This window comes from Oncorhynchus mykiss, chromosome 8, assembly GCF_057628025.1.
Source record: "Oncorhynchus mykiss isolate SJ-2025 chromosome 8, ASM5762802v1, whole genome shotgun sequence".
NCBI classification, from domain to species: domain Eukaryota; kingdom Metazoa; phylum Chordata; class Actinopteri; order Salmoniformes; family Salmonidae; genus Oncorhynchus; species Oncorhynchus mykiss.
The window spans coordinates 17,380,499-17,399,209 of record NC_143029.1 but is presented as its reverse complement, the minus strand read 5'-3'; the positions used below and the strand labels follow the sequence as shown (position 1 = coordinate 17,399,209).

The 18,711-nt window shown below is 43.6% G+C and overlaps 2 protein-coding genes and 1 long non-coding RNA gene across 25 annotated transcripts in view; 2 read left to right on the top strand and 1 right to left on the bottom strand.

Moving 5' to 3' along the window:
* LOC110529504 (midasin) overlaps positions 1-3,054 on the top strand; it is a 61,787-nt gene extending 58,733 nt beyond the window's left edge. For all 3 annotated transcript variants that reach the window (XM_036984899.2, XM_036984898.2, XM_090242697.1), the window contains exons 94-101: positions 66-155; positions 279-394; positions 595-769; positions 978-1,051; positions 1,162-1,276; positions 1,458-1,524; positions 2,012-2,154; positions 2,371-3,054. In XM_036984899.2, the coding sequence (XP_036840794.2) occupies positions 66-155; positions 279-394; positions 595-769; positions 978-1,051; positions 1,162-1,276; positions 1,458-1,524; positions 2,012-2,154; positions 2,371-2,556 (966 nt within the window). In that variant the 3' untranslated portion in view covers positions 2,557-3,054. The remainder of the gene's footprint in view (positions 1-65; positions 156-278; positions 395-594; positions 770-977; positions 1,052-1,161; positions 1,277-1,457; positions 1,525-2,011; positions 2,155-2,370) is intronic.
* An 848-nt stretch (positions 3,055-3,902) lies between these two features.
* LOC110529503 (uncharacterized) lies at positions 3,903-8,644 on the top strand. Its single transcript, XR_002474399.3, has 3 exons — positions 3,903-4,043; positions 7,677-7,815; positions 7,902-8,644. It is a non-coding gene; the product is annotated as an uncharacterized LOC110529503 (long non-coding RNA).
* Positions 8,538-18,711, bottom strand: part of LOC110529502 (ankyrin repeat domain-containing protein 6) — a 32,218-nt gene continuing 22,044 nt past the window's right edge. For 5 of the 21 annotated variants that reach the window (XM_090242715.1, XM_090242711.1, XM_090242701.1 and 2 more), the window contains 12 exons: positions 18,598-18,696; positions 17,992-18,090; positions 17,429-17,527; positions 16,853-16,951; positions 16,166-16,243; positions 13,104-13,208; positions 12,882-12,986; positions 12,488-12,649; positions 11,859-12,011; positions 11,361-11,474; positions 10,878-11,172; positions 8,538-10,460 (listed from right to left, as the gene is read on the bottom strand). In XM_090242715.1, the coding sequence (XP_090098841.1) occupies positions 9,811-10,460; positions 10,878-11,172; positions 11,361-11,474; positions 11,859-12,011; positions 12,488-12,649; positions 12,882-12,986; positions 13,104-13,208; positions 16,166-16,243; positions 16,853-16,951; positions 17,429-17,479 (1,812 nt within the window). In that variant the 5' untranslated portion in view covers positions 17,480-17,527; positions 17,992-18,090; positions 18,598-18,696 and the 3' untranslated portion in view covers positions 8,538-9,810. Of the gene's footprint in view, positions 10,461-10,877; positions 11,176-11,360; positions 11,490-11,858; positions 12,012-12,487; positions 12,650-12,881; positions 12,987-13,103; positions 13,209-16,165; positions 16,244-16,852; positions 16,952-17,428; positions 17,528-17,991; positions 18,091-18,597; positions 18,697-18,711 lie in introns of those variants that run through there. The other 16 variants (XM_021611742.3, XM_090242714.1, XM_090242700.1 and 13 more) reach the window with 5 other exon arrangements.

The following is an 18,711-nucleotide window of genomic DNA, read 5'->3' as shown; positions in this document are numbered from 1 at the left end:
GATCTGCATAGGGCTATAGTACTGGAGCACTGTATAAGATTAGCTGAATGTGTGTGTCTGTCCAGAACCCAGTCCGCGACCCAGAGGAGCTGAGGAGGGAGATGGAGCTGCAGCTGGAGGCCTGGATGAAACAGGCCCCTGGAGACCAGGAGGAGGTACCAACAGCTAATACATAAATATTACCGGATACTATTTACCCTGTCATGCGTTATTCCCATGACCTACCTTCAGAAGTTCAGATCTCTGTGTGTTGCTCCTGCTAATATCTTGCCCTATAGGAGAGTGCAGCGGCAGCCATGTGGCACCAGTACCAAACGTTGACCTCGGCCCTATCCCAGCAGCTGTGTGAGCAGCTCCGCCTCATCCTAGAGCCCACGCAGGCGGCCAAGCTCAAGTGAGTACCTACCGCAACCCCTAGAAGATCATTCATGGAGCCTGGCCTCTGGTCAGCCATCAGACAAAACGCAGACCAGAGCAGGAACAGGGTTTTGTAACCTTTCCTATAAATGCATTTATTTTTTCATTTGGAAGATCCTTTTTAATTTCACAACAAATAGTAGCTCATCTCTTTATTCTGTTTTCTCTCTGTCACAGAGGAGACTTCCGCACAGGAAAGCGTCTGAACATGCGGAAGGTGATCCCCTACATCGCCAGTCAGTTCCGTAAAGACAAGATCTGGCTGAGGAGAACCAAGCCCAGCAAGAGAGAGTATCAGATCTGTCTGGCCGTGGACGACTCCTCCAGCATGGTGGACAACCACTCAAAACAGGTAGGTCGCTTCACAGAGGGATGAGTGGAGACAACCTTGCAATCAGTGCTGCAGGAACTGTGTGTGAATTCTAAACGGCACGCTATTCTCTTTAGAGTGCACTAGTTTAGGCCAGGGCTCAAAAGTCTCTGGTCAAAAGTAGCGCATAGGGAATAGGGTGCCACATGGGGAAAAACACTATCTCACCTCTGTCTCCTGTGCCTCACAGCTGGCCTTTGAATCCCTGTCTGTGATCGTCAACGCTCTCACTCTCCTGGAGGTTGGGCAGGTGTCTGTGTGCAGGTGAGAGGAGCAGTCACTGAAAATACATTAATATGGATGTCCAGGTGTTTCTCTTCCCCTGACAGTGAGATAACAACATGATGTGTGGATTGTTTTGGTTGTCCCCTCAGCTTTGGAGAGACAGTGCAGCTTCTCCACCCGTTCCAACAACCGTTCAACGATCAGTCAGGTGCTAGGATACTGAGGCTCTGTCAGTTCCAGCAGAAAAAGACCAGGATAGCCCAGGTGGGAGTCCCTTTCCTTCTTCCTTCATTTTTACACTCTTTTTCATTTTGATGATTTGAACCACTTTCAGGCCTGTTCTTTACTGTGATATTGTTCCACAGATCTCTCCCCAAAATATTCTTTGAGACAGATTTATTTTCTTCTGAGACTGACTCCCACATTGTGCTCTAATATCCTTTAGTTCCTGGAGACCTCAGCCAACATGTTTGTAGCAGCCAAGCAGCACAGCCTTGGATCCATGAACACAGGTACTCTACTGGGTGGAAGGTTTAGTATGATTACTATAAGCGAGAATGGCTTCCCCTAGTCCCCTAGATCCCACTATTCCTTACAGTAATGGGTTGAGACATATGCAAGAATGTCAGCTGATTACATCATCCTCTGATGCTTTGGGGTCCATGCCCCGATAGTATCTGATGTCCAACAAACAAGCCCTGAGTGGAGCAGTGTGTTGGTAGGGAGCAGAGCCCCAGTACTGTTAGTCAAGGCAGAGTATTGTTCCTGCTACAGTGCCCCTGGTGAAGCTAACATGTCCTCTGTGGAGCCGCTCTGAGGATCACAGTGCAGAGCTGGTATCAGGGCTCTCACTGCTCTCCCTCTGCGGCCCAGAGGACTAGAACCAGTAAGCAGACACCCAGGGCCATTGTGGTGCCAGTGTAAACTGACCGCCTCCCCCTCATCCTGTGCTCTTTTTTTCCCTCCCTCTCACTCTCTTCCCCCCCCTCCCCTCAACAGAGACGGCCCAGCTGCTGCTCATCGTGTCGGACGGCAGGGGGCTCTTCCTGGAGGGGAAGGACAGGGTGATGGCTGCCGTGCAGGCGGCTCGCAGCGCTAACATCTTTGTCATCTTCGTGGTGCTTGAGAACCCCAACTCCAGGGTAAAGGACTTAGTTGATTTAGATGGAATCCATGTTATGTAGCAAGGATTGTGGATAGTAAATGCAAGGTTTTACTGTCATTTACATGATACAGTCCAATAGAAGTTGCATGTGTTTATGTGAATGGTCAAATCACTGAGATATGATATTCATATTGAAATATCCTGGAACTATTCCACAATATTCCTTTTGACATTTCCTGTCATTTTTCTACAGGACTCCATTCTGGACATCAAGGTACCCATCTTCAAAGGTCCAGGAGAGATGCCTGAGATCCGCTCCTACATGGAGGAGTTCCCCTTCCCCTTCTACGTGATCTTGAGGGACGTCAACGCCCTGCCAGAGACCCTGAGCGACGCACTGAGGCAGTGGTTTGAACTCGTCACGGCAACCGACCAGTAGGCCAATGAGAAGAAACCATCTGAGAGGGCAGCAACCAACCGCACAACGCCACTCTGCTGCTAGCCTCTCGACAACACACAGACTCAAAACAGGACTCACAAAGGAAGACGGACTTGCCACTGTATATGTGCCTTTTTTTCTTATTTTTACTCTAATTTTAGTAGACTGTAGAGTTTGATAGCAACCTCCGCTGTTTAGTCCTTGTCATCAGGCCAGGGGAGTTCTGGAAGTTCTTTCGTAATGTAATTAGCATTCCTTTATCTTGCACGTCTATAAAAAATGTTTGAAAAGAAACAAAATGTGATTCCCTTCCGTGTGAACAAGATACCTCTTTTCCCTGTGTACTATAACCCCCTTCATGTTGTATGGATGTTTTCAGTCTAACATGCTCATCAAGACATTCTGCTTTCATGTAAACACATCAAATGACCATGTATAGAGCTGACTGTTGTGATGTTAATGCACTGTTTGTAAAATAAAAAATAACAAGGAAAAAAAGCACCCCCTTAATTATATCATGGCAAAAGAAAAGCATGCTGATATGGGCTTGATCCATTTAAAAAAGTAATCGCAAAATTGTGCCTTGACAAAATAATGTTTCTGCATCTCACTTTATACTATGTGCTTTAGAAAATGCATCCATTGTTTACTTGGAAATGATCATTCTGCCCAAAATAATGTGGTGTTATTATAAAGCTTCCCTCTCGTTTTCTCTCTTTCTATTTTAGTCAATGTTTTTGGAAAATGTGGTTCTTGTGCACTTTGAAGCTCAAGGACTGCTAATGACAATTTTGATAAATGCTCCAATTGGTTCCATTTCTCTGGTCTTAGGCTATGTTTAGACAGGTAGCCAAATTCTGATCTTTTGACCAATCAGATCGGCTCTGAAAAATATCTGTCAAAAGATGTGATGTGATTGGTCAAAATACCAATTTGGAAGTTGTGCTACCTGTCTAAATGCAGCCTAAGCGACATCACAACTACATCTGTTTTGCACCTCGACTGTACTGTAGATAAGGTTCATTCACTGACACATCATTAGAAAATACCATTGCTGTGACATTAGGAAAACAGTGGTTGATTGTGCATTGAAATGTTTATCGCCAAGGTGTTTTGTAATGTGGAAATAACTAAGCAAACAAATGATATTCATGGTAGTTGTTCATACCACCTATCAATCACAAATGACATGATACATTCTATGATGTTAGGGTTAATAAACTTTTTAAACTGTTTTGAGCACATGTTTTATCATGTATGGTAGTAGTCTACAGTATAATTATTTTATGGCCCCTAAAGAGATTTGGATTTTCAATAAGTACTCCACCCCACAAGAGGGTGACATTGATCTTGTTAATCATCGATGTTGAACCAAGATGGACCAGCCAAAACAGTGGATCAGCTGTAGAGCTGCCTCTATAACCATGTTTGCTACTGTCCGCATGGCTAGCTCAAGGTTACCCGTGGCAGCACTTACATTAAAACAGGTAATACAAATATATGTTGGTAACATGAACAGTAAACCATGGGGTTAGTGTAGTGCCAACGAGGTAATGTTCTCTGACATCATGCTTGCCTTGGGAAATAGCCATGGCAGCATGAGCTAGCTAGCTAACATTAAAGGTCATGATCAGTCAAAATCATGTTTTTCATGAAATTGGATGATATTTGGTTTATATCCCAGATCAAAGAATGAAAAATGCCTGTTGCTTTTACATAACGTTTTATCAAAAAGTTATTGGTCCCTGCTCGATGTCAAACACTTGGATACATCTGGATTATTAAGGCATCACCCTAACTCAATTTAATTCCCCAATGGTAATGTGATATTATTTTACCTAATTTAAATAAGTACTGTCTTGTAACCTGCATTGGAGAAGGCAATGTTGTGTTTGCAGTGGGGCATGGTTTATATATACACTGAACCAAAATATAAACGCAGTATGCAACAATTTCAAAGATTTTACTGAGTTACAGTTCATATAAGGAAATCAGTCAATTGAAATTAATTCATTAGGCCCTAATCTATGGATTTCACATGATTAAGGCCCAGCCAATCTGAATTAGTTTTTCCCCACAAAAGGGCTGTATTACGGACAGAAATACTCCTCAGCACTGCTCCTCAGACGATCCCACAGGTGAAGAAGAGGTCCTGGGCTGGCGTGGTTACACGTGGTTTGCAGTTGTGAGACTGGTTGGATGTACTGCCAAATTCTCTTAAATGATGTTGGAGGCGGCTTATGTTAGAGAAATGTACATTCAATTCTATGGCAACAGCTCTGTTGGACATTGCTGTAGTCAGCATGCCAATTGCACGTTCCCTCAAAACTTAAGACATCTGTGGCATTGTGTTGTGTGACAAAACTACACATTTTAGAGTGGCCTTTTATTGTCCCCAGCTCAAGGTGCACCTGTGTAATGATCATGCTGTTTAATCAGCTTCTTTATATGCTACACCTGTCAGGTGGAGGGATTATTTTAGCAAAGGAGAAATTCTCACTAACAGGGATGTAAACAAATTTGTGCAAAACATTTGAGAGAAATAAGCATTTTGTGCTGATGGAAAATTTCTTGAATCTTTTATTTCGGCTCATGAAAAATGAGACCAAAACTTTACATGTTGCGTTTATATTTTTGTTCAGTAGGGCTAGCTAGATAGCTACTATACTGGTGCAAAATGTTGATTGTAGGGTGTTTGTCAGCAAATATTAAAAATATATAATAATACAAAGTTTACACTATTCATCTATGGCAAAGATACTTATTATACTTATATTATACTTATGTTTCCCCTTTCATCTGTGTCTGGTGTTCGCTAGTTACTGGCTAGCTAGGTCTTCATCTGTGTCTGGTGTTAGCTAGTTACTGGCTAACTAGGTCTTCATCTGTGTCTGGTGTTAGCTAGTTACTGGCTAACTAGGTCTTCATCTGTGTCTGGTGTTCGCTAGTTACTGGCTAGCTAGGTCTTCATCTGTGTCTGGTGTTAGCTAGTTACTGGCTAACTAGGTCTTCATCTGTGTCTGGTGTTAGCTAGTTACTGGCTAGCTAGGTCTTCATCTGTGTCTGGTGTTAGCTAGTTACTGGCTAGCTAGGTCTTCATCTGTGTCTGGTGTTAGCTAGTCAACACATCCGTCAATGCTGCTGTGAACCAGATCAAAAGAGACATGGAAAACGGGAGAGAGACCAAAACATTGACATCATTGATGCAATTTCAATGTCGTTTGAGTTGCTTTGTGTATCACCAAGTTTTCTTGAGAAGATTTTACTGCAACACTGCTCACCGCATCCAAGTTTCTTAACATAGGAGTTTCAAATAGCTGTCAATCAATGCGAGCTCATGAATATAAGCTCCGCGCCCACGCCTGTCTTTTCAAACTTCCTGTTAGCCATGAGAGAAAAAATTATAATAGCATTTCTATCCCCCAAAAATATTATGGGAGATACAGTGCCTTGCGAAAGTATTCGGCCCCCTTGAACTTTGCGACCTTTTGCCACATTTCAGGCTTCAAACATAAAGATATAAAACTGTATTTTTTTGTGAAGAATCAACAACAAGTGGGACACAATCATGAAGTGGAACGACATTTATTGGATATTTCAAACTTTTTTAACAAATCAAAAACTGAAAAATTGGGCGTGCCAAATTATTCTCCATTAGACTCCATCAGGTTTTCTTCCAGAATGGTCCTGTATTTGGCTCCATCCATCTTCCCATCAATTTTAACCATCTTCCCTGTCCCTGCTGAAGAAAAGCAGGCCCAAACCATGATGCTGCCACCACCATGTTTGACAGTGGGGATGGTGTGTTCAGCTGTGTTGCTTTTATGCCAAACATAACGTTTTGCATTGTTGCCAAAAAGTTCAATTTTGGTTTCATCTGACCAGAGCACCTTCTTCCACATGTTTGGTGTGTCTCCCAGGTGGCTTGTGGCAAACTTTAAACAACACTTTTTATGGATATCTTTAAGAAATGGCTTTCTTCTTGCCACTCTTGGAAAAAGGCCAGATTTGTGCAATATACGACTGATTGTTGTCCTATGGACAGAGTCTCCCACCTCAGCTGTAGATCTCTGCAGTTCATCCAGAGTGATCATGGGCCTCTTGGCTGCATCTCTGATCAGTCTTCTCCTTGTATGAGCTGAAAGTTTAGAGGGACGGCCAGGTCTTGGTAGATTTGCAGTGGTCTGATACTCCTTCCATTTCAATATTATCGCTTGCACAGTGCTCCTTGGGATGTTTAAAGCTTGGGAAATCTTTTTGTATCCAAATCCGGCTTTAAACTTCTTCACAACAGTATCTCGGACCTGCCTGGTGTGTTCCTTGTTCTTCATGATGCTCTCTGCGCTTTTGACGGACCTCTGAGACTATCACAGTGCAGGTGCATTTATACGGAGACTTGATTATACACAGGTGGATTGTATTTATCATCATTAGTCATTTAGGTCAACATTGGATCATTCAGAGATCCTCACTGAACTTCTGGAGAGAGTTTGCTGCACTGAAAGTAAAGGGGCTGAATAATTTTGCACGCCCAATTTTTCAGTTTTTGATTTGTTAAAAAAGTTTGAAATATCCAATAAATGTTGTTCCACTTCATGATTGTGTCCCACCTGTTGTTGATTCTTCACAAAAAAATACAGTTTTATATCTTTATGTTTGAAGCCTGAAATGTGGAAAAAGGTCGCAAAGTTCAAGGGGGCCGAATACTTTCGCAAGGCACTGTAGTTTAGTCACTCAAAAGGCTATTTTACATGGGATTCAGAATGACTATTCGGGACCTTTAACATTGAAGCAGTGATCAGTGTTATTTCCTGATAACAGCTAGTTATCGGTTTTCCTCTCCCCACTCAGACCACTCTCAGAGAGTCCTAACAAAATTTGTGCTTTGTGCTTGAGAAAAACCTATTTTTGCACATTTGAATGGAAATCTATTACAGTTAGGTACTTATTGTTTTCCTCAGCATATTGCTCTGCTAATTTGCTAATTCCATATGACTGTTTATAAATTAGCCAGATAGCCAGTTAACTTTCTAGCAAGATTGCTTGTTTGCTTCCACTGCTCTAGCCGCACGGCTACCTCTACTGTAACTTGTGTTTGAGTGCTTATTCTCTTTCCACAGTTTTTAGAGACAGAACGTGTTGGGCCTGTACAGAAACATGATGCGGACCATAAGGCAAGTGCCAGACGAAAGAGACCGAAAAGACTTAAGATATTGGGCGAGTGATGAGTTCAAGATAAATAAAAATGCCACAAATCAGGTGAGATATGGCAAAGCCAATGTCTGAAATTGTTTCATATTTTATGTTGTATCCCTTTTCTAACCATTGTCTCTCCATATCCCTAGGACGCCATCTGAATGATGATCACACAGGCAAACATGCACCACGATGAGCTGCAGTCATCCCTTGCATTGGCTAACATTAAGAAATAAGGATGACATTTTTCGTTAGGTCTTAGGCCTACATAGAGCCATTAGCATTGCTGCGTCAATTCAAAATAGACTAAAACCTGTCTGGAACTGTGGGACTGAGGTAATCCACCCATTCATGCTGGAGGTGAATGCCAGCAACTTTGCTATTCTGCCTCAAATGTAGCTAAGGTATAACTCTGTCAGTGTCCATTATTAGGACACTGCCAGAGTTAGATACCTCAAATGGACTGTGTATGTGCAGCATGAAAGCCATATAGGAGTCAGGACCTTGTCACACTTGCCATGGAAGAAATCTTAGCTGTACCAGCTCCTCTACTTTCTTCTCGTTGAATCCCTGACACTGCTTGTGTCTGATACAGAATGTTGTTTGGCGTGAGCACAACCATATGAGATGTGTCATTGGGAGTCCCCTATCAGTTCGGTTGCTAGTAAAATGTCCATGTCTAGCAGTGGTGACACTTTCCCAGATCGCTGAGTCTAGTTCACTTTTGAACAAAGCTGTGAGAATCATGTATGATATGCCATTTGCAATAATGTGAAATAACACCATAGGTAAGGATTTATTTATTGGTTATAACTAGTATTCCAGGGCTCATGTTGGGCTGCTCTTGGGTAGCTCTTAGCGTCTACCTCTTGAATATAAAACAGACGTGCCATTTTTGTAGTTTCTCTTTAGTTTTTTACAAAATACACTTGACATCATCTGACAGAATGTATGTTCATATCAGCAGAGACATCAATGTACAACGACCTCACATGAACAGAACAAGTGTCACCTATGAGCACGGTAACACATTTACAGTAGTCTATTTGACTTTTCATCATGCCAACATGGTCTTCCTAACAGTAACTCATTTTAGTGCTGAGGATAAACATTAGGGTGTTATGGAGTTTTTACCATCAAAGAAATAGTGGGCTGGAGCAGAAGTGGATGAGTACTAAAGTTATGAAAGCACAACTTCTCTTCAGTTAAGACATTTTTCAGTTTGGCTGTATTCTTGTGAGCTCTGTTGCCCTTGTAAGTCACATATGAAAGCTTGCAGTAGTTTATTCTACTGATATGTTAGGCATCCTGGCTAACTCAAAACTATTCCTGAAGCTGTCTGCTCTCGTTTTCCTCTACTCTCTCATTTAATTTTGTTTTTTACAATGTTACTAAAAATGACCCACATTTTCCACAAACCCCCAGAATCATTCTCATAACAGGCTTTCGCGTCACAGGATAAAAAGCACTGGAGTATTGGCATGTTGAGGACAAGCTATCAATATGCCAGTATGTGTAGGTGTTCCAGTTCAATTATGGCACTGTGACAGATCCATTGTAACCAGCAGTACATTTACTGGGGGTTTTACAAAGCACAACACACAGGAGCTGCCCAGGTGTATACAACAAAACACATGATTAACAAGACGACATTATACTGAATTGTCTGGCATGCCATAACATTTCTCATTTATAAGTTACCATTACAAATGGATTCTTTTCTACTGTTGCATGACATTATTAGATATAAGTATGACATTCAGTAGAGAATGTGCATGGTCAATGACAAATGTATGGCCAATTTATGGTCAAGTCTACTAGTGGGTCCACTAGATCCAGGTTGCCATCTGTAATGACCTCAGAAGGTTTTTGCCGTTCAGAAGGTGTAACTCTAAACCACAGGAGGTTATTGGCACCTTAATTGGGGAGGATGGGCTTGTGGTAATGGAGTGGAATTAGTATACCATTCCATTCGCTCTATTCCAGCCATTATTATGAGCCGTCCGTCCTCCCCTCAGCAGCCTCCACTGCTTTAAACTCTGTAGTGGTATGTCTGTGTTAGCTGTCGTCGTGCCTGTTAGTCCTGAGCATGCGTAGCTCGTCCTCCAGGTAGGTGATCCTCTCCAGCAGGGCAGCCCTGTCTGCCTGGGCCCTCTGGTCCGCCTGCCACCTGGCCTCCTGGATCTTCCTCTCATACCAGTGTTCCATCTGGGTCGACACCGCCTCAAAGAAGTACTGTGTCACCTCCAGGGCGTGCATGTTCTCCCTTTCCTGGGCAAAGGAGCTCTCCCCCCCGTCTCTCTCCACGGCTCTTTCCTCAAACACCTCCAGAGTCTGAGTCCCCTCGGCCTGCCCCACCGTGGCCCCCTTGGCCTTAGTCCTGCCCTGGGAGTGCCTCTTGTGGTGCTTGCCCTTGTCCCTGCCCCGCTCCCAGTCTCTTTCCCTGTTGCGGTCCTTGTCCTGTCTGCTGCTGCGGTGGCGCTCTGTCGCTGGGGACAGACTGCTGGCCCGGTTGTTGTTGCTTCTGCTGCTCCTGCTGCTCGGTCCCAACTCCAGCAGCGCCACGTCCTGCAGTTCCTGATACGGCCTCCGGTGTTCAGTAGCACCTAGCAAGCGCTCCTTGGGTCGCACTACTTGGGGAGACTGTGACAGGAACTTGGCAGTAGTTGGGGAGGAGATCTCCGCTTGCTTGGGATGTTTATCATTGTCTGGAAGATTTCCAAGAAGCAATTATTGAATGAATTAGAATTAAAAAGTCAACCTTAGAGCATGGCACACAAATAATTTATGATTATTCAAATTAGTTCCAGTGAGATTGCCAATCTTCAAATGCAATCTGATAGTTAAGGATGATATTTTAATTAGCCTCCCATAGGCAACAATAATTTTTCAATTTCTGTGAAAATGTTATATTTGGGCCACATTCAATCTTTATTTAATTAAAAAGAAAAAGACGGTATGACCTAAGAATAATACACGTAATAAACTTAGATTACGTAACGCTTACACAAGCCTGTGTCTGCTTGAAATTAATTCCCACTCTTTGTGTATGTGCAATCGTGCATGTGCATAAGCATAGTAATTCAGAGCGCTGGCTATTTCACAGAGTTCTGTTCGAACTGTACCTGGAGAGCTGTCCACCTGAACAGCAAAGCAGTGGTTGGCTGAGGGGTCCTCTGTGGCGGCGGTGTTGCGGTCTCCCTCGGTGACGTCAGTGATGTGGGGGGCGAGACACTGGGCGCTGTCCCCAGGTCCCCCAGCAGGCAGCACGGTGAGGCCCCCAGGGTCCACCTCACACAGGCCCTCAGACATGGACGAGGACCGGCGCAGCTTGGTGTTGCAGGGGTCTCCTGCTAAGCGCACCTCGATGTTCTGGAGCTTGGCCATGCACCAGTTCTTCAGCTCGTTCACCACTGATGCCTGCTTGAAGGGCAGGCCAAGGCATGAAGGGGTTTAATGACAGAGGAAACATTAGCGTACAATAGTATTCATCGTAAGTGTAAATGCATTGTTGAAACGTCTGAGCTAAACCTCGAATGAAAAAGTGATATGGCATAGACCACCTTCTCCTGCTGTGTTGTGTGAGTTGACACTGCTGCTCATATTACCTGTCTCTTTTCCCCCTCCTGTCTTTCCTGCATGGCTCTCTGGTTGATCCTGTGTTGGCACTCCGTCCTCTCCGCTGACACCCTCTCTACTGTCATCTTATCCAGAGCACGGATCTAGAACCACACAATCTCAAACCAGAGTTAAATGCCTGAACCTGACAGAGCTGTCATGATTAATGCAAGACGCCGGTTGTGTCAAAAGCTCAGAGCTGTTTTTGACTTTAGCAACATTACACTTAATTTCATTAATAGGCTATGCAAAATCAGCACAAATTATACATGCATGGATTTCCCGCCCCACATCCACCAGCACTGCTGTGACTTGAGAGACTGGAGTTGTGTAGGTAGTGTTCATTAGGCACCAAACGGTAGGTAATGGACTGAAACTGGGACTGATCTATCTGGACTGGTTCAATAAGAAATATTCCTTTTAGCTTTTTGGTGCAAAACATTTTACGTCGCCTTCCCTAATGAACACCACCCTGGTCTAGTCCGTACCTGATGTTTGTTCTTGCGGTCCAGCTGTCCCATCTTGTTGTTCATCAGGTCCTGCACCGTGTGGATCTCCGTCTTCATCTCCTCCTTGGTGGCCTCCAGCTGGTTCTCCAGCTTGTTGATCAGAGGCTCACAGCGACAGCCGTTGATAGGGGCCTGGGACACAGACAATAACCATGAGCACTGAGCCACTTGACAGTGGAGACTAACAGAACTAAACATGTTTTTGAAGCATGATGTACAAGTAAACCCAGGGGCCAACTTTCACTGGGGACGGGTGAAAGTCCCCCCAGTTTTATAATTGGAATGTGATACAAAACAAGGCAACAGTGTGCATTAGGACTATGCAGATGCCTCTGAGCAGTCGGGTTGGCTGTTTGGAGTGAGTAAACCCCCTGTCGCAGGGCCATACTCAGACTGAAATATATGTTTCTAAATAGCAGAATATAGTAGCAAAGCCTCTTACAAGGTTTCAACATTACAGAAAATATATGATAGTAGCTCCATTCACAGTGCTTTAAAGCTACATTAAAAGTGAATTTGGTAAGCGTAATAAATCATAGCATCACATGAAAATGTTCAAACAAAATAAGTCATTGTAGAGACAGTGAACATGTACTTTTTCTATCTACCTGCATGACCTTGCCATCCTTGCCTCGGTACAGAGTGTACAGCTGATAGGCCTTGTAGTTGTGTGGGGGGAGTGGGGGCTGGGGGGAGGAGCCTCGCAGTTTGCCCCGCCTCTTCTCTCCATGTTTGTTCTCTCTACGACGGAGGGGTTCTGAGAGCGATGGCTGCAATGGCACGACAGCACAGCTCATCACATGTTCCACGTGTTTAATATTAATGACATATTTCACCTGGGTAAACATGTTTTGTTGTTAGAAGAATAAGGAAATAGCGGACCTTCTCATGTGTTGTTGATAGAAGGTTACGGTAATAGCTGACCTCATGTGTTGTTGTTAGAAGGTTACACTAATAGCTGACCTTCTCATGTGTCGTTACAAGGTTACGGTAATAGCTAACCTTCTCTCTGAGCTCCCTGTCTGTGCTCTTGCTCGCCTCAATCACCTCATGTTTGCAGGCGACGCGGTCGCTGCTAGGAGTGTCGTCAGCAGCAGATGCGCTGTCCTGTAAGAAACGACAGAAAATGTGTCTTTCAGGCGAACATCTGAGCATCTATGTTATCATATTCTGACACACACAGAGACAGTAGGAGTAAGATGAGGAGCTGTACTGTAACTGTACCTTCCTGGGCAGCATGTCATCCCTGGGGACAGACTGTGCTCGGCGATCAGCCTTCAGCTTGTCCCTCCTCTTCCTCACACTCCTGCCTCGGGTAAACCTCTGGACCTGAACATACAGAGGGAGAACAGGTTACGAACTAAAGGCCAGTGTATTATTTACTGAGGCTTCAAGTTTACTGATTGGTTCGCAGTCCTGAATTTAATTGACTTTAGCTTATATTTTTTTATTTAACCTTTATTTAACCTTTTTGGGATAGGGGGCAGCATTTTCACTTTTGGATGAATAGCGTGCCCAGAGTGAACTGCCTCCTACTCTGTCCCAGATGTTAATATATGCATATTATTATTAGTATTGGATAGAAAACACTCTGAAGTTTTTAAAACTGTTTGAATGATGTCTGTGAGTATAACAGAACTCATATGGCAGGCAAAAACCTGAGAAAAAATCCAACCAGGAAGTTGGAAATCTGAGGTTTGTAGTTTTTCAACTCAGCCCCCATTGAAGATACAGGGTGATATTAGTTATGTTTCACTTCCCAAGGCTTCCACTAGATGTCAAAATCTGTTTTGAGGATTCTACTCTAAAGGAGGGGCTCATGAGGGCTCTTTGAGTGAGTGGTCTGGCAGCGCGCTCACGTGAAAGGTAGCTACTTTCCACTTCATTTGTACAGACAAAGGAATTGTCCGGTTGTAACATTAAGGAAGTTTTATGTTAAAAATATCCTAAAGATTTATTCCATACTTAGTTTGGCATGTTTCTACGGGCTGTAACAGAACTTTTTGAACTTTTCGTCCGACGTTCTTCGCGACCTGAACGCGCTTTTGGATTTGTTTACCAAACGCCATAACAAAAGAATATATTTGGACATAACTGATGGACATTATCGAACAAATCAAACATTCATGGTGGAACTGGGATTCCTGGGAGTGCATTCTGATGAAGATCATCAAAGGTAAGTGAATATTTAAATCAATGTTTATTATTAGTATTTCTGTAAATTGATGCACAATCACCGCATGTTTTAGAACATATAAATATGAACTTTATCAAACAAAACATACATGTATTGTGTAACATGAAGTCCTATGAGTATCATCTGATGAAGATCATCAAAGGTTAGTGATTAATTTATCTCAATTTCTGCTTTTTGTGACTCCTCTCTTTGGCTGGAAAAATGGCTGTGTTTTTCTGTGGCTTGGTGGTGTAAATACTTTATGAAATCAGACACTGGCTGGATTAACGAGAATTTGATCTTTAAAATGGTGTAAAATACTTGTATGCTTAATTATGAGATTTTTGTTGTTTTGAATTTGGCGCCCTGCACTTTCACTGGCTGTTGCGGGGGGGTTCCGCCAGTCCTAGACAGGTTAACCAGGTAGGCCAGTTGAGAACAAATTCTCATTCACAACTGCGACCTGGTCAAGATAAAGCAAAGCAGTGCGACAAAAACAGCAACACAGTTACACATAAACAAACGTACAGTCAATAGCACAATAGAAAAAGCTATGTACATTGTGTGCAAATGTAGAAGAGTGGTGAGGTAGGCAATAAATAGGCCATTAACACTGGAGTGATAGATGTGCAGATGATGATGTGCAAGTAGGGTGCAAAAGAGCAAGAGGGTAAGTAATAATATGGTTGGCTGTGTTCAGGTACAGTGATTGGTAAGCTGCTCTGACAGCTGATGCTTAAAGTTAGAGAGGGAGATATAAAACTCCAGCTTCAGTGATTTTTACAATTCGTTCCAGTCATTGGCAGCAGAGAACTGGAAGGAAAGGCGGCCAAAGGAAGTGTTGGCTTTGGGGATGACCAGTGAAATATACCTGCTGGAGCGCGTGCTACGGGTGGGTGTTGCTATGGTGACCAGTGAGCTGAGATAAGGCGGGGCTTTACCTAGCAAAGACTTATAGATGACCTGGAGCCAGTGGGTTTGGCGATGAATATGTAGTGTGGGCCAGCCAACAAGAGCATACAGGTCGCAGTGGTGGTTATTATATGGGGCTTTGGTGACAAAACAGATGGCACAGTTTTCTGAGTAGAGTGTTGGGGGCTATTTTGTAAATTACATCGCCGAGGTCAAGGATCGGTAGGATAGTCAGTTTTACGACTATCCTAGCTAATTACAATGGATCAAATTCAAATGATGTCACGGCTTCCGCCGAAGTTAGTCCCTCTCCTTGTTCGGGCGGCATTCGAAGTCACCGACTTTCTAGCCATCGCTGATCCTCTTTTCATTTTCCTTTGGTTTTGTCTTGTCTTGTATCACACCTGGTTCCAATGCCATCAATTACATGTTGTGTATTTAACCCTCTGTTCCCCCTCATGTCCTTGTTGGTGATTGTTTGTTAGTAAGCAATGTGCAAGATATGTTCTGGTGTGCGACGGGTTTTGTACTTGTACCCACTCACAGCACTTGTACCCACTTATATTATTTTGTATATTTTGGTTTCCGGGGTTTTTGAGCACTTATTAAACTGCTCCGTTTATACCAAGTTCGATCTCCTGCTTCTGACTTCCCTGCCACCAGCACGCACCCCCTTTCAAATGATCAAATCAGTGATGGTTGAATCAGTAAGTAGATATTGTTAATCAGTGATGGTTGAATCAGTAAGTAGTTATTGTTAATCAGTGATGGTTGAATCAGTAAGTAGTTATTGTTAATCAGTGATGGTTGAATCAGTAAGTAGTTATTGTTAATCAGTGATGGTTGAATCAGTAAGTAGTTATTGTTAATCAGTGATGGTTGAATCAGTAAGTAGTTATTGTTAATCAGTGATGGTTGAATGAGTAAGTAGTTAATTGATAAATCAGTGATGGTTGGTATCTATGGTCGTCTCCCAAGGACTCTGCCCATACTTGCACTTGATGCAGGAACACCTTTACTGCCAACCCACAGGAATGAAGTCAGATAAACACCTGAAGTATCGTAACTCAAGTCCAAACACAGTTGGCAGCATGAGTGTTTCTATATAAATATATAGCGAGATAAGGCAGGCGTGTGAGGTGGTGATAAACACTGCTTGGCTGCCCCTGCTTGTCAGACTAGGTGAACCTGTACTCACCTGAGGCGCTTTGGTCAGGAGAAGGGCTACGTCTGGGTTGTTGTGTTCTCTGGCCTGGTCCAGTGCAGTCTGGCCTGCCTGCACACACACAGACCAGAGGTCAATCAATACCTAGTCTGTGTCCCAAATGGAACTCTTTTCCCTTTATAGTGCACTACTTTTGACCAGGGCTCTGGTCAAAAGTAGTGCACTATATAAAGCAGGGGTATTCAACTCTTTCCCTATGAGGCCTGGAGCTTGCTGGTTTTCTGTTCTACCTGATAATTAATTGCACACACCTGGTGTCACAGGCCTAAATACGTCCCTGACTAGATGGGAACAATGAAAAAATGCAGTGAAACTGGCTTGGAGGTCCAGAGGTGAGTTTGAGGGATATAGAGAATAGGCTGTCATTTGGGACGCAGACCTACTTAGGGATGAATGATTCAACTGTTTATGGCACTGAGTTGAGGACGAATATACAAATGTATTTCCAAGTAGCTATTTCAGTTGTCAGTATGCCAAAACGTTTCTTGAACAGTATACTATTACTCATCAAAGTCTGTGTGGCTTTAACTGAGTGAAAAACTACACCACTGGCTCGAGAGTGGTGACATTAGTCAAGATGAAGAGGGCCTTTAGAAGTGCATGACTGCTCCAGAGCATAGTGAATACAGTAGGGCCGGGCCCCGGAGGCACTTTACTCACGTTGTTGCGGATGCTGCTGTCTGTTCCTGCCTCCAGCAGAAGCCGCACTGTTTTCTTATGATTCAGCGCAGCTGCAACATGCAGTGGTGTGTCCCCAGCCTTGCCCAGAAAAGAGAGAGAGGGGGAGAGAGAGAGAGAGACTTAGCATACTCAATGTTCCGTTGGATTTTTATGCATCAACAAACAAATACAGAACAATGTTATACGGTCCCTGCTCTGTGCTATTAAAACCTAAATACAGACATATATTTACAATATCCAGTAGGTTTACTGCACAATGCTAAGACTAAGTTAGGATAAATCAAGGGAAGGACCTTTGACAGAGATATGATTCACACGACAATTATATTTTACATTAAAAGAATAAAAGCTACTAAAGTACATTCACATAGTAGTTGTACATGCATCACAATAGCATTTTACCAAAAAATGATAAAGACATTTTAAAAGACATTCTCAGAAAGCAGAGAGTGTCACAGCAGGGTCTCGAGCTGGATACAGAACCCCTTCAAATGTCCCAAAAACAAGGTAAAGGCCTCTGTGTGAAAGTTGTGTCAGTCACATGCTCAGACTAACCTGGTTCTTCTCTGCCACGGAGCAGAATGCTCCCAGGAGGATGCGGAGCATGGACACATGGTTGTAGCGGGCCGCTACATGCAGACACGTGTCACCTACCTGGAACACAATGAAGAGAGACCACCACCACACACAGCTCGAGTTTCCATTCACGCAGATGTAGGGAAAGCAATCAAAGACAGGAGCGTTTTTAATGGGACAGGGAAGTGACTCGAGGACAAATGAACGACACTGAGAGCGACTTCTTCTGTTCTTGTTGACTGAGAGCAGTTCACCCATGAGGGGAGATTAGGTTTGAAGTGCAGAGTAGAGCACAGAGACATACGTAGTTTCATAATTAAGTGACTACTTAAGCATGCAAACTGCTCTGCGGTGGTAGTTAACTGTAGAAAGGCTTCGGTGTCAGCATGGATTTCCTACGCAGTGGTTCAGATATACCATGGGAAGAGTACTGTGGGGTAACTAGCAACATTTTGTGCCACGAAATTAATCTTTCACACAAAATACAGCAGGTTACAAACGCCGCCCCGTAGACTAGCCAACCATAGAGGAAGAGGACTTACATGGTTCTTGCTGTCAGGCCTGGACCCACCCAGCAGCAGGACCTTGGAGCTCTGAGCGTGGCCATTCTGACAAGCAAGGTGGAGGGCTGTGTTCCCTGCCTACATGGACAGAAAGACAGACAGACACCAGGGGTTGTGTTTAATAGTAAGATAACGTTTTGGAACATATTTCCATTTGCAGCTGTATTCACAGGAGGTTGATGGCCAGAATAGAACAAATGGAATGGCATCAAACACATGGTTTCCATGCCATTCCGGTTTCCATGTATTTGATACCATTCCATTCACTCCATTCCAGACATTATTATTTTATTTAACTAGGCAAGTCTTATTTACAATGACGGCCTACCGGAGAACAGTGGGTTAACTGCTGTTCAGGGGCAGTTAACTGTTCAGGGGAAGAACGACAGATTTTTACCTTGTCAGCTCGGGGATTCAATCCAGCAACCTTTTGGTTACTGGCTCAACGCTCTAACCACTAGGCTACCTGGTGTGCCCTATTGAACACTAAAAGCTCTCCAGTCATATAATAGTCTGCTGGAGGACCTACTGGAACACTGCCTGTTTCATAACCAATCACATCTACAGTATTTGCAGTAGACTTACCTTGTTTTTTGCGTGAACGTTGGCTCCGGCCTTAACCAGCAGTTTGACAGACTGGCTGAAGCCGTGCCACGAGACCTCATGCAGAGCAGTGTTACCGTCCTGCAATAACGAACA